Source organism: Seriola dumerili, unplaced genomic scaffold, assembly GCF_002260705.1.
Source record: "Seriola dumerili isolate Sdu_G_001 unplaced genomic scaffold, Sdu_1.0 BDQW01001449.1, whole genome shotgun sequence".
NCBI classification, from domain to species: domain Eukaryota; kingdom Metazoa; phylum Chordata; class Actinopteri; order Carangiformes; family Carangidae; genus Seriola; species Seriola dumerili.
The window spans coordinates 1,911,228-1,926,108 of record NW_019175704.1 but is presented as its reverse complement, the minus strand read 5'-3'; the positions used below and the strand labels follow the sequence as shown (position 1 = coordinate 1,926,108).

At 39.7% G+C, this 14,881-nt stretch overlaps 1 protein-coding gene across 3 annotated transcripts in view; it reads right to left on the bottom strand.

Annotated features, from left to right (window-relative positions):
* Positions 1-14,881, bottom strand: part of LOC111238634 (protocadherin-9) — a 190,506-nt gene that overhangs the window by 131,025 nt on the left and 44,600 nt on the right. For 2 of the 3 annotated variants that reach the window (XM_022768235.1, XM_022768237.1), the window contains exon 3: positions 8,085-8,186. The exons of the other annotated variant lie outside the window; for it this stretch is intronic. In XM_022768235.1, coding sequence (XP_022623956.1) covers positions 8,085-8,186 — 102 coding nt within the window. The remainder of the gene's footprint in view (positions 1-8,084; positions 8,187-14,881) is intronic. 3 annotated transcript variants of the gene reach the window in all.

The window sequence follows — 14,881 nt, the reverse complement described above, 5'->3', positions numbered from 1 at the left end:
GTTATTTTAAAGTCACATTATCAAGAGAGTATTGTGCACCTAGATGGACAGGTGCACAACGTGCATACAACAGTGTTTCCCATTCATCACCCAGACTAGATTTGTCCACCACAGTCTCATAATGAACAGAAAATGTATTTACACTTTACACTTATTCACACATATAACATAGAAGATGTCTAACGTTGTGATTTATGCCATTACTTCTTTGTAGAGCTGTGCGCAGCTCATTGATTCGCTCTGCCCTTCCTTGCCCTTTGGAGTGCAAAGAGCTGCTGTGTGTGTGTGTGTCAGGTCTGGGCTCACTGGTCAGTCACAATATGCAATCAACTCACCACAAATTGGATCTAATTCTGTGTCAAACACTGCGCCATTATAATAGCAATCCACTAGGTGCGAGTGCGCCTGGCTTTTAAAGGGAATGGGAGATGGCACACCGATTGGTTTATTGCATGTTTTGTCCAAAACACACCCATGAATAATTATGAGATTAAGTACAACCCTCTTGAACCATGTGCATCAACTGTTTTTACCACCATTATACAGTAAATAGCAAAAGTGATTTGAACACGCCCCTAATGCACTTCCTCCTTGTCCTTCATACCATGCACTTTGGACTGTTGAAATAGAGCCCACTAACCCCAAACATCACATGATATGTGTTTTTTCCCTTTTAGAAATCACTTGATTTGTAAACAAAATCCATTCTCCAGTTGTTATCTGCCCTAAAGCGAGAGTACACGCTACAGAGAAAATGAGGAAAGCCTACTGGCAAAGGGCTTGCAAATGCAAGTAACAAGAAACATGACATCCTATTTTTAATAATAAAGTGTTGATGGTGTAAATACAGGAAATAGTGGTTTAAATATAGGAATTAAAATGTGCAGTAGCACAGATATACTAAAACACAACAGCTGTTTTTCACAGCTTATTTTAAGATGCATGAACTACTGACACTTGCCAGTTGCAAACAGGCTACATATTCCTAAATGAATTGGCAGAGACACAGAGGGTAAAACAAGTCTGGAACTGTTGTGAGGTAAAGGTCACTGATAATTAGGACACTAATTAATATGTGACCCAGCTGTCTGGCTGACCGGCTGTCTACCTGCAACATGTTAATCATTCTAATGTATACACAGTACTCTCTCTGTCTCACTTTCTCTTTGTCCTACACATGCACACACACACACATGCACATGCACACACACATGCACACACACGCACACACACACACACACACACACACACACACAGGGAAAGTAGAGAGGGCAGAGGGAGTTATACAAAAGCTATTCACAACAATAGAAGTTTTTCATACATTTTTCTTATATGTAGTATAAAGCTAATGTTATGCAATTTCCACATATATGCACGTCTGTGTCTGCCTTACTCTTTCCATGTTATATTCAGAGAAGCGGATTCCTATCCAAGAACCTGGCCCTCTCACTAATGTTCCTCCTTGTCAGAGACAAAGGGGTTTTAAGACTGGAGGATTTGGCAGGCTCTACCACTTGCAGGCAATATTTCAACCCATCCATCTAGCTAGGATAATAGAGTGTCCTTGCCTTTCAACGCCTGGAGGAGTGACCAGTTATCACAAGCCACCAGCTCCGTTGTTAATAAAACAGGGGATGGGAGGATCGAGTTGAAGAGGAGAATAAAAAGAAAGGAGGATGGAGAGAAGGGTAGAGGAGAAAATGGTGATGTTTTTTTGGGGTTTTTGGGGAGTGGGGGGGGTTTGACAGACGCCTCGCGAAGGTGAAGTTGATGGCGATCAGCAGTCAGTTACCAAGCTGGCAGGAGTTCTCTTTTAACATCTTAGCTTTGGTTTCTGTGAAGATAAATTTAGCCCCATCACATCTCTCTTCAGACCATGGGGAGGGGAGGAGAAGTGAGGAGAGGGGAGATGAGAAGAATTGGAGTGGAGAGGTGGGGCATGCAGTGTTAGGCTGATCTAGCTAATGGCCAAACTGACCTTCAGAGAAAGTCGAACAGTAAGAAGAGTAAGTAGTGTGCCATACAAAGCCACTGCAGCTTAATCCAGGTCGTTGCACTTTCTCCTGACTTTATTGCTGCCTTCTGATTTTAGGCAGGTAGCTCGGTATCCACTTTGGGTAAAAAATGTAAGTATCAGTATGTTTACTGTTGTAGTTGTTACCATTCATTTAAAATATACCATTTGAATATAGTAAAGCTTCGACTAGTTAGTTATCCACCACATAATCTGCTGTCTAAATGGCTTCTAGTGAAAACATATTTGGTTAAAAAGCCCAAACACAAAGCCCCAAACAGCCCAGGAGCAGCTCTACAATGAAGTGCTACCAGTAGAAGCATAAGTATAAAAGTAGTGAAAACTTGTCATATGTTCTCCCAGTTTATGCAGAGGATGACAGGAGCACAGAGCAAACATTCATAGATTGAACACTGTGCATCTGTCTCTACTAATCACCACAATACATAAATCTGTCACAAGCATGAGTGTGTATAAATACACCCTCGTGGGTTTCATTGATTGCTCAGTATGTGTTGGACAACTGGGATCATCCTAGTAATATGAGACGTATTGTAGATGATAAAGAGTAGGATAACAGGAGGATTATAATCAATGAAAAGGAAAGTGTGTGTGTGTGCCTATGTGTGTGTGATTTACGTTGCTGGAAAACATGCTACCTACTTTAGAGACATTGAAACACTGTTTTATTTCGTAATTGCTAAATATAAACAAATTAAGCTTTCCCAAGGCAAACATATTTAGCATAATTTCAATTCTTTTAGCCAGCTTGTGCCTTACCATAACATGAAATTACTATGGTGTTTCTCATCATGAATCATCAGCTCTCAAGTAGCAGGAAGACTGACTACAGCATAGTAATGTATAGAGGCAATATCATTTGGAATTCCAGAAAAGAGCAGAGCAAGTTTCATATAAAGTAATATCGCCCCAGGCCTTTCCTCGTCTCTCTGGTTTTATCACATTTACCACTCTGCAGTCCATGGAGCATTTCTCTGCTCTACCTGATTGAGACATAGTCTCAGGCAAAACCTCACAATGACAACTGCACCTCTCTTAGGATCACTGTTGAATCTCACCTTAAAGTTCTCCTGTCAACAGAGACTGTAAAACATGCAGCAGTTTCTAAATCTGAACAAAAAAAAAAGCATTGTTGTGGAAAATAACATATCTGCTCAAAGGCTACCACGGTCTACAATGGTGATTTCTTTTACTTGATTCACAGAAGGCTATGCACACTGTTAACAGAGGGTTGGTGCATACTTGGCTGCAAGGCACTATTCAGACTAAGGGCTGAGGGAGAGTTCCCGGGTTTAGTAAAGAAATTCAAAAGAAATATTTTATGAAAGATCCACAGTACTAAATGGAGGAATAACAGGTCAAATCTGTTTTCTTGAATTTATTTTGAAAATACTTTATTATAGTCTTTCAAAAATGATATTGATTAAAATGTGACCTCTGAAAAGGCAGTATAACAAAAACAAAATGCTGTAACTACTTCTCTTTGTGATTGATATCCAGAGCCCAACAAACAAATATATCAAAAGCACCAAATATGTCTGACCAAATTCTGTGACTAATGCAGGTACCCCATGGCACATTTGGTGCCAAAATTAAACAAGTCATGTAACATGTAACCTTTAAGTACTTTAATTAGGCACTAGAAAGCAGTTCCTTAATGCACACGTCATTCTTGTTTCAAACTGGCACCATCATACCGATGTCTGAGATGTCACATTTTAGTTAAAAGCTGCAGCTCATTTACTGCTGTGTACTTAACACATTGCATCTTAGGCAGCGCATTGTGGTTATTACTGTAGTGTTACTGGTTATTGCATTTCCAAACCCCTGTAAAGTCTCCTCTCTCATCTCAGCTTGTACCCAAATATGATTTAGCACTCCATCACAGCCTCTCTCAAAAGTCCAAATACTGTCAACACTAATAGCTGCAAGTGTCTGTAGCATTTTGCTAATGTGATTTTCCAGCTTGGTCAATAAGTACATTTCAGAGTGTAATACATTTATCCTATGTGTAAACCTTGTAAGTGTATTCGTCATTGGCTCATTTTCAGGCTCCACAGTGACACCTACAAGGATTGCTTTTGACAACACGCCTAATGTCACCTTGGAACTGTGGAAGCTCACAAAACTACAGTGTTGTATGAACACTGGACGTCAATGGTGATGTGTCACTTTCGGAGTGCTCAATTTTCCAAACCCAATCAAATGATAAAACATGTAAAATTTCATACATGCAGTTATTTCTCCGACTGAATAATAAACATTTTTTCCCTCTAAACAGTGCAGAAGGTCTGTAGCAGTGGGTATGTTTCCTTTCCTCTTTGGAAACTGTCTAATATTCAGTTGAAGTTGCTATCACAGTAAAAGGTCTGTTGATTAAACACACAAGCGCCCTGAACAATGTGCATCTCAGAAAGTTGTTTACCTTCTCTCCACTGTGAGCTCAGATGGTATTCCTACCTCTCTTAACTCCCTAACATTAACTTGACTCAGATGTTTCTCGCACACCTGCTACGCAGTCCTGAAATTGTCCGAACCTTGATAGTTGGCTTCGAGTTAAAGCACAATACAAGGTTGATTAAACAGCAACTTGTCAAAAAACAAGAATGTGTTCACCTGAATCCCTCACTAGAAAAGAACACGCACTCATGAAAGCAAAAGACAAACATCATTCACTTGTTACTCATGACATCTGCGTTTTTTTTTTGTTTTTTGTTTTTTACTCAGGATAGAGGGAGCTGAAGCTAGAGCGAATATCTTCCTAACTTGTAATACAATTTTATTTGGTATTAGTAGAGAGGTTATGTATCACAGTTTATTTTAGTGGCAGATAGAAAATTCTTGTGGGCATACAGCTTTGATTGTTTTGGATTCCCTGCATGCCAGTATTTAAAAATAGATTAGCAGACTCCAGTGTTCCAGACAATGGTAACAGATACACGTGGCAGTAAATATATCGATCTTTATGAGTTTGGGGACCACAGACTGAAAAACTCCCAATAAATCAATGTGACATACGCAGACTACAAGGTAACTTTTCCACTTTCTCAATGTATTTATCGAGCTGCAAAGCAACTGCTCTGGAGGATGCAATTTGTTGTACCTTGTGACCAGTTGACAAATTCAAGCCTCCATTCTTATCTACTTGATCTTTTGCATAAGATTAAACAATTAATGATTGGAAAGTGTGTGTGTGTGTGTGTGTGTGTGTGTGTGTGTGTGTGTGTGTGTGTGTGTGTGTGTGTGTGTGTGTGTGTGTGTGTGTGTGTGTGGCCAAGGACTAATCAAGAGTCAGCCCAAAGATTCACCAACCATGGGACAGGATCATTTCAGCCAGCTGTACCTTTTCATGTTAGCTATGGCCATTCTCCCAGCCCCTCCCTCACCAGGCAACAACTCCCTGATGCACTCCGAATGACAGAGGAAAGGAAATTATCGAACACCAATACAATAAAGCTGTCTGGTAACTTAATAGGGCTGCTGAGTAGGGGCACCGTGGCCATCTTGCTTTGAGGCGATAATGAGAGTCATCAGTCCCTCCTGGGCTGGAAGAAAGGGGCCGTCTTTGTGGTGATTGTGTGCGAGTGTGTATGCATCTCTCTGTGTGTGTGTGTGTGTGTGTGTGTGTGTGTGTGTGTGTGTGTGTGTGTGTGTGTGTGTGTGTGTGTGTGTGTGTGTGTGTGTGTGCGTGTGTGTTTATCTTTGAGCTTCTTTAGTCCGGTGAGGCCCAATAAGCAAACAGCACAGTGCTTTAACGAAGCCAGAGAGATCTCCTATTGAATACAGCTTGGGAGAGATCTCTGAGAAATTCTGTTCATTAAATCAGTCTAAAGTCCAAATATTGACTTTGGAAGCTTGAGGGAGACACAAAACATAGACTGTCCCATATATCATATTACAGATCCCTCAACCATTTCTGCGTTTGGGGAGTATGTTTCAGGTTGATAAAAGAAAGCCGTCTCACAGCAAAAGTAGAATTTGTTAACAGAACTTAACATGAATTCTGATCTGAAAAAAAGCTGCTATTATGTATTTGTACAGGTGACAAGATGCCGTGGTACTCATGAGAGTCGTTCATCAAACTTTAAACAAAGGGCTATTTTCCTGTTTATTTAAATCACCAGTGGGGTTTCCATTTGATGAAATCATACAAATTCAGGAGCACTGTCTACAAGCAACTTTGTGGACTTTAAAAGAGATCCAAAGGGACGCCATCTGAGGTGTTTACATGTTGAGCTACAGCATCTTTAGCTCATTAATAAGCATTATGACATATTGAATAAACTCGAGAGAGAATGAAAGAGCAAGAGGTGGAGGGAAAAAACAAGACTCTTAGCACATCAGTTTCTCTACTCTCCAGTGTAGATCAGGCTGGCAGAGGAACATTATGGTATGATTGTGCAATGCTTGCTCTCACTGTGTGCCCAATACACTGTAAGTTGTAAATTTGACATTGTTAAACCCATAGGAGAGTATGTGAGATTGTGTGGAGGGGCAGGCAGAAGTCAAAAGGCATCTTGTGCTTTCAAATGTATTAAACAAGGGATGAAGGATTCAAACATGGCAGGCCATTCAATTTAAAAGAAAGCTGCTTACCCAGCACATACACAGAAAGAACAGCTTTCTATTCCCATAATACATGCACATTGGTGTCTTCCACTCACTCTGAAGACGACACAAAGATAACAACTTAATACAGCTCTCGATGACTTTTACAATGATCTTGGGATTCAAGTGTCATGCTCAGGAAATAGTTTCATAGTTTAGCTGTTGTGCTGACTATCGCCACTTGAAAGTAAAATCAGTGCACAACACAGCGCTGTAGCTGGGGATCTGATCCCAACCCAGGGGAGTTTGGGTAAGAGGGACTTCATGTCCCTGTGTTTACTTCATGCACCTCTGCCTTGTTAGCTTTCCCCATTTGCTGAGGTTGGACCCAAGGGTGCACAACAGGCTATAAATTTTTAATGCAAGAAAAACTGAGAGTACAGCTAATAAGAGTAGATAAGACTGATAATGATTTGCAAAACAAATTGTTATAAAAATGTTGTCTCTCATTTAGTATTTATAAAAAATGCAAATATATCAAGTCCACAAAGCCCTCACAAAGTACAACATAGCATGCCCTAATCAATACTTTGCAAGCTATGTTTCCACACTCACACACACACACACACACACACACACACACACATACACACACAAGTATTTACATTATTTACATTGTAAGCTAAAAATTAAGTGGTGGTTCAGTATATTTACCCATATTTGTTGTATATACTACAATCACTCAGCTGTAATAAATATACTTAAAATGAGGAAACATACGTACATGGCTGACACAGACAGGCTCTATGGACCAAAACCTATTCAAATTAATAACTGTATGGATTATGAATAGATCAATAGATATTTCTAACCACCACTGTGTATAAAACGCATGATGACTAAGGAATTTACAGACAGCAAAGGGGAAAAATAAATAAACTTGGCATTGCGGTTTACAATGGAGGCAGAATACGGTGAGGCTCCCCATGTTGATATACTGTGGTTGATAACAGAGAGTAAGAAAAACTGACATCATTAACATTCACCAGTGTGCAAGCACAGCAACACAAGCAAACCTCCAACCCCCAGATGACTATCAAGCGCTGTGTTTTCTAAGCATGGAGGTAATGAGACAAATACTTATTACTCAAGTAAAAATGGCATGAATATTAGCATCGCATTAGGCACTGAATTTAATGATGTTGTAAGTACAAAATGTCATAGTAACTAAGAGGGAAAAAAAATACTTAAACATCGTATAGAGAAGGAGAAAATATGAAGAAAGCAGTCTGCTTGAGTAGCCACACAGAGAGCATGCCTAAGCACGGATGGAGTCATGAATGAGAAAATGGCACTGAATCTAACAAGCCATAACCGAGCTTAACATGCCATTGCTTGGAATGCTGACATACAACATAAGCTGAGGTTATTTAAAGTAATGACTTGTATTATGTGAATCCATGGTGATCATTTAGTGAAAAATGGGACCATCAGTACTCACTAAAGGGGTGCAAGGGGTCCAGTATTCAGGGTTCAGCTCGGCTCGTGGACGAAGGTCCAGATATTCAGGGTTCAGTTCAGTTCGGGCACGGGTTAATGTTCCCTTCATGGAAAATTGGGGGAAAAAAAAAGCTGTTAGAGTTGCTTGCTTAGCTTCGGTTCATTCGTCATTTATGCAAATAGTTATGGAAGGAGACTTATCAGTTTATAGAGCTCACAAACCCCAATGTGTTTCACTCCAGTGCAGAGAAAGGTAAACATAATATAACAACTAAGTCATCATTTTTATCAAGCTTATTTTACTGCCCTCAAATGAGATTGATTCTGTACTCTCTTTACTGAATAAAGATATACCATTAGCAAAAATTCATTAACTATAATGGCTATTCACAGTAGGGCAATTAAAAAAATGCCAATTCAACATTCCACAATGAATTTTCAACCAGAATTCCTATAAATTTCAGAGTGTATTATAGTCCAAATGAGGTTAGAATCCACATTTCTATTCCTGAGGCCCTATGGCCTAAATGACAGGCCATTGGAATGGGCTGAATCTGCTGGGCCCCACGAGGTCTGTGATGTATACTGTAATTATCTGCTGATTCTCAAAATGGCTGTGTGTAATGAGGCTATGCTGCATGAAGCCCCAGGCATAAATCACTGTCTTTAACTGACTTCCAGATGACCAACAACAACACAGAGCAGAAGCAGGGAGAAAGGAGGGAATGGGTTATCTGGGCAGCAGCACTATATAGCATCCAACTTGTACTTCTTATCAGCAAAGGCCATATTGTTAGCTAAAGTTGCTTACTTAAGACAGTTTTCTGTCTCCTAAAAACAGTCAACTCACTTGCACTTATTTTCAGTTACTTATCTGTTTAGAGTTTGGCTACCAATGCATTAACTGCGCGCAGCTTGATTCAGCAATGCACCATAGGTGGAGACTTTCAGACTGTCTGCTGTCATTGGCATGAAACAGTTTCCATAGTCTGACTCACACATACAAATATAAACAAATAAAAGGCTAGCAACCTCACCACAGCACACACACACACACACACATTTTAAATATGAAGTAAGAGAAGTTTTCTACACATACATTCTCAGTTAACAGTTACTTAGAGGGGTATAATAGACCATACAGAGGGTGAATGGTAGCATACTGTACAATTCAACCAGAAGGAACAGGATCATCTCTTGACAGTTGCCTCCACAGAAAATTAATGCAATAAAAAAAAAAGACAAAATTTTCCATCCATGGTTGGAACATTGTCATCAGCAAACATTAACAAGGAGTCGAAATGTCACCGGTAAAGCCTAGCTTGAATTTCAGTGGGCAGGCACCTCTTTTTATTATTTCTGGTTACCCAGGGTAACACATTCAAATAGAAAAAACAATACAAAAAAAATGTGTTACACTTAAAATGTAAGAATGATTTATTAACTGTACAGTCCCATTAGGGGAAATCCAAACAAGCAACAGTTACTTTTGTTTAAGTAAAGGCATCACAAAATATAATCACAGCACATACAATACCATTGCAACAGCTTGAAAATTAACCAGACATACAATGCAATTTGGTAGTGCAGTCAAAGTATTAAGTGTATTAACAGTACCTCAGCGACAGGATAAAATGTATTTTTGTCAGAAATTGAGTTTTTCCTCTGTAAAAAATTACTCCTTTTCTAACTTAAGCCAGTTTTCTTGTTGTTGAAATATGAAATGAAATGAAATATCCAAGTTAACTAACAATATAGTTCTTAAATATATACTTGATGAGAATGTTACCAAACAAGCACCACTGACTTATAGGCCGAAAATTACTAATGTCATTTAAAAACATGTACACAGACACTTCTACAACTGTCTACAGTCTACAACTACAGCAAAGATGGCAGAGCATTTTCTTTGACCAACCACGTAAAATGAAAGCGAGCATAGCACTGTCCAGCAGTACTGTCTATCAGCAACACTGTACCTGTTTGCTTTCAGCTAACATTAAGCTAACATTTTAGCTCGTAACTGATGTTAAACTTACATTTTTAAGCTAATGCTGGCTTAGCTAACATTGGCTAGTACTAGTTGGTTAGTCCTCCATATGTAGGCTAGTGATAATTACAAAGGCTAACGCTTAGTTATTTGGGTATTAAGACAAGTTTGTAAAGTATTTTATTAACCGCCATGAAAATATGGACCGTTTGGCTTAATGTAACCATGATATTAACAAGCTAAATCAGAATTTGCTTACCAAGATCACTGAGCAGAGGGTGTCCGTGTGCACTGCTAGTACTGACATGACCTGTTGTGTGTGAAGGAGCATATAGGCATACAGTTGTGCTGCTTTGAATGGATTCATTTAAAAGGACAGGCAAAATGGTTATGCCCATACTGTAATTTGTGTGTTTAATTTAACGTGGATCTCTAAACTAGCAACTACCAGACAAAGCAATTTCATGTTATCCAGTGGTTATTTTTTCCATGGCTAGCATCATCATATTGAAAATGTAGCTGTTATACTCTGTTGCGATGACGTGTTGCCGGTGCCAGCTCAACTCTAAGTGTTAAAATCGACATTGTATGCCTAAAATGTGCAAAGACCATTTTAACAAGAAACTTTTCTCAAAAGTTCCCCTCGAGAATTCCTCCAATTATTGGAGGAAGATGAGGAAAATAGGTGAAAAGGGGCAGAGCAATACTCAGAACCTTTATCTCATTATGCATCTTCTTAATATATTCCACTTGTCTGTCACTCTAATTAATGGCAGTCCTTCTCCATAAACCGCCCAGAATGTGAGATTATTTATTAGTACCTAGCCATTTATCACCAGTGTGATACGTGACTGAGAGAGGGAAGTGAAAGTTGGCACATTATAATTGATCATTTTTCACTCCAGTGTCAGAGTGATCGTGGTAAATCCCTGGTTGCAGTGTGTGATTCTGTCAACACTGACAACAAAAATAAGGTGCATGAATAAAACAAGTTATTGAGATTGATTGGGCGCTGGCAATGACATGAGGCTATAATACACTTTCCATTATGAGAAATAGCAAAAGTAGAATGTTTTGGATCGAAATGTTGTTGCAAAGGATAATCAGAACATTAAACACATTTTCTGCTTTATCCAACATTTGCGGTGCGGTTTGATGGTGCACGCATCTTTCCTCATCATTTACCTGAAATTAACATTAAAATTGATATTTGGACATCTTCATTTGTCCTGTCAGATACTGTCAGATAAAATGTAATGTTCTGTCCACTGTGTGTACAGTGGTTGATTTGGCAAAATTGATTTGGCATGCAATTTAATTGAACCAGTTGAGAGGCTGAAGAGACTGAAGGTGGCATGACTGATGTGGAGTCCCACACTCCAACTCCAGCAGTTTAAAGGGCTGTGGGGGCAGCTGAATTACAAATATAGACCAAAATGTGACAGAAATTAGACCAGAAGTGCATCATAATGCAGAGCCTGTGGCAACTGACTTTGGATAATTGTGTGGCTGGAGGCACGACTATGCTGCAGTGGAATACAGTTGAGGAGTACATTTTCACTCGATATAGGTGGGATTGGCATCGTGCATGACCAGTTATATCACAACAGTCTGTACAAATAGCCTCCCAAGAAGAACCTGATCTCCTTGTGTGAGAGATGCAGCATCATGACAAATTAATATTTGCGTGGGAGGATATACAGTTTCACATTTGCTTACTGTGTTATTCATTTCCCAGACAAACCACTGTTCAATTCAAGAACAGGTTAAATGATATTAGAAAAAGAGACACTCAGGGCCTGTGGTGGACAGCATGGATGATTTGACAACAGGAAGGGGCATCCAACAGCAATTTCCTGATATCTTCAGAGGGTGCTGACACATTTCACACATCCTGCTGCACAATCTTTGCTGGATGACAGTCAGTCACGCCACAAACACATTTATACATACAATTTCAAATGAAAAATGCTGTATGTTACTTTTCCTGCTAGATGGATTGGACAATTCCCACAAAAAGAAATTCCACATTTTCGGATTAGATCTGTTCTAACTATCGGTGTAATTGGGCTGAGCAATATAATGGGTTAGTGGGGGTCTGGAGCATATTTCAGCATGCACTGGGCAAGAGACAGAGCACATGCTGGGAAGGTCGCCATTCTGTTACAGGGCTAGCACATATCAACAATGTTATTCATGCTTATGGGCAATTTAGTTTGCAGTTTTGCCTAAACTGTAAGCTGTTGAACTGTGAGAGGAAGGTGGAGCTCATGAGATGCACACAGATTCAAACCATGAACCCCTCTGCTGTAAAGTGACATGTGAGACAAGTGACACTGAGCCACCTTCATTGACTGTTTTAAATTTAGCACAGTCAAGTTCATAGTGAGATACCAAAATACCAAATAGGCACATGAAGGAAAACACTAGAATGTGCCATCATGGAATTAGAGCCCTTGGTGATTTTGCAGAATTGTTTTTGCCTATGTGTCCAAAGTGTTTTTCCACTGATGAGTATTTCTAAAAACTCTAAGCACTTCTCTTGCTCCAGTGGACCTGCTCTTAGCCAGTCGTTTGGGAGTGATGCACTTCAAATTTTTTGATGAGATCTTGCTCTTGTTCCTCTGGAGGTTGAATGTACTAAACATCTGCAAAATTAAAGTATTCCATGTATAGTTATAGGTCTGACAGTACTACAGTGGCAGTTTGTTTAAAAGTTTATCTTTATCATGAACAACTAGTATTGATTTTGATCATGCTGGTGACGCTGAATAAAGTGGACTTCATGACGAACATGTAAAGGTGAGAACAGAAGAATAGATACTGCTGAAAGACTCCGCAGATCTGTAAAGCTACTTTGTTGAACTCTGTATACTGTAGGCTGAGCAGATGAGCTTCATTAGGGGGGGATAAAACACACTTTAATTAGCTATACCATTGGCCTAACCCTGCCAAGCCTTCCCAGTCACAGCAGACCTTTAGTTCTGTTTAATTACCTTAGAGATACCACTGTGTGCACTCTTCCTTGACATCACAAGACAACATTCGTTTTCCAACAAGTGCTGTGTGTGCGTACTGCTAAGAAAAGAACATGATGTTTACCTTGTGACTATGAGTAAGACTCGTGAGGGAAAAGCATTACCTTGCACATTACATGGATGGATCACGTCGATATATATAACGCAATTAATATGTTACATAAATAAGCAGATTCGATACAAAATTTTAATTATAAAAAGGCGTTTTCGTGAGAAAGCTGGCAACAGGAGCAACAGGAGAGCAAACTACTGTACAGTACAGAGTACAGTCGTCTGAACAGATGATGTACAACAACGAGCATATTCCACTAATAGTAGTGTTAATAGTTTAAACTTACAGCACAGTAAAATCAATCACGGCATCATCTGACTTGTCTCTGGAAATTGCCCAGTATGGGCTGATATATTATAGCCATAATCGCCCTGCGTTGGCACGGCTGTCTCTGTCTTAGCAGCCTGCTGACTTACAGTCAGAGCTGTGGTGATGCAAATGAGCCCATAAAGTGGCCTTGTGTGGGGAATCTCCCTCTGGACATCAGATGGAGATCAGCTGAGCAACGGCGTCTCTCATTCCCCAATCCAATCCCTGCTTCATACCAAATAATTAGATTTTGTTTGTTTTGGGTTTTGTTTTGTTTTGTTTGTTTTTTGCTTTTTTTGGCTGCTTTGTTTGGCCCAAACTCCATCACTGAACAATAAAATGAAAAAAAAGCAGTGGTGAGGAATGGAGGACTGTGCTGACTGGAAGCAAAGAAAGGCAAAGTTCTCAATGCAAAGGAAAATGGATTGGAGGGAAGGAAATTGGTAATGATTAGAAAATGAGAGCACACAAGAGGGTGCTACTAACTTATTTATATTAAGCTGTTGAGATGGCTGGGTGAGAAAATCTGTGATTATTATTCTTTGATTTGCAAAGCTCCGCTGTGATTGGCCCTTCCTTTGGTGGCAGCATTAAACTTTATGTTTATGGGTCCCAGTGTTAAGCCCATTTCCACGCTTCCCATTCCACACACTAAGTATTGACATTCCATTTAAGTTGACGACAGCGAGGAGGGAGTTTTATGACAGAAATGTGAATGCATGCAGCTGGTATTGCAGTAAAAAATATCACACAATTACAAGGACATCTTTGCATAGTTCCAGAGCAAAGAGGATGCATGATGTACCTCTGCTTTGTTCAGAGAGAACAAAGGGAGAGGGATTCATCCCAGCCCTCCGCCCCTCCACTCCCTCTGCTGTATTAAAACACATACAAAGAGAATATTTTCTAATGAAAGCCCCTCTGTGTGTATGCGTGTGTGTGTGTGTGCTGACAATAATTAATATAGAGATTATGTTTGCTATGATAATTAATTACACAAGCTTAAAAGTGCCCCAGCTACATGTAAATTAACACAGACACAACATCTAAAGTGTGTTTGGAGAGGAGGAAAAAATAAATATAACACTGCGGATTGTTATCATGGTTATTCAATGAAGGTGCTTCGTGAGTGAAAACAAATTAGGTTAAAGTCTTGTGACAAGATAAATATCAACCACTTGATCAATTAAGTGGTTGAAAAAGACGGCAGTCCGACACTCAGTGGGGGCAGCCTTGTTGCAACAGTTTCATTCCTGAGCCACAGAGAAGCATTGATTCTCCCTGGCACCCCGTCCGTGTCACTACAGTCGATGCTGAGGCCAGCCCAAACCATTTTCAGCAACCGCTAATGGCTTCAAGGAATTCAGCCGGACTTGTGTCAGAATCTTAATAAGCAGATTTTATGGAAT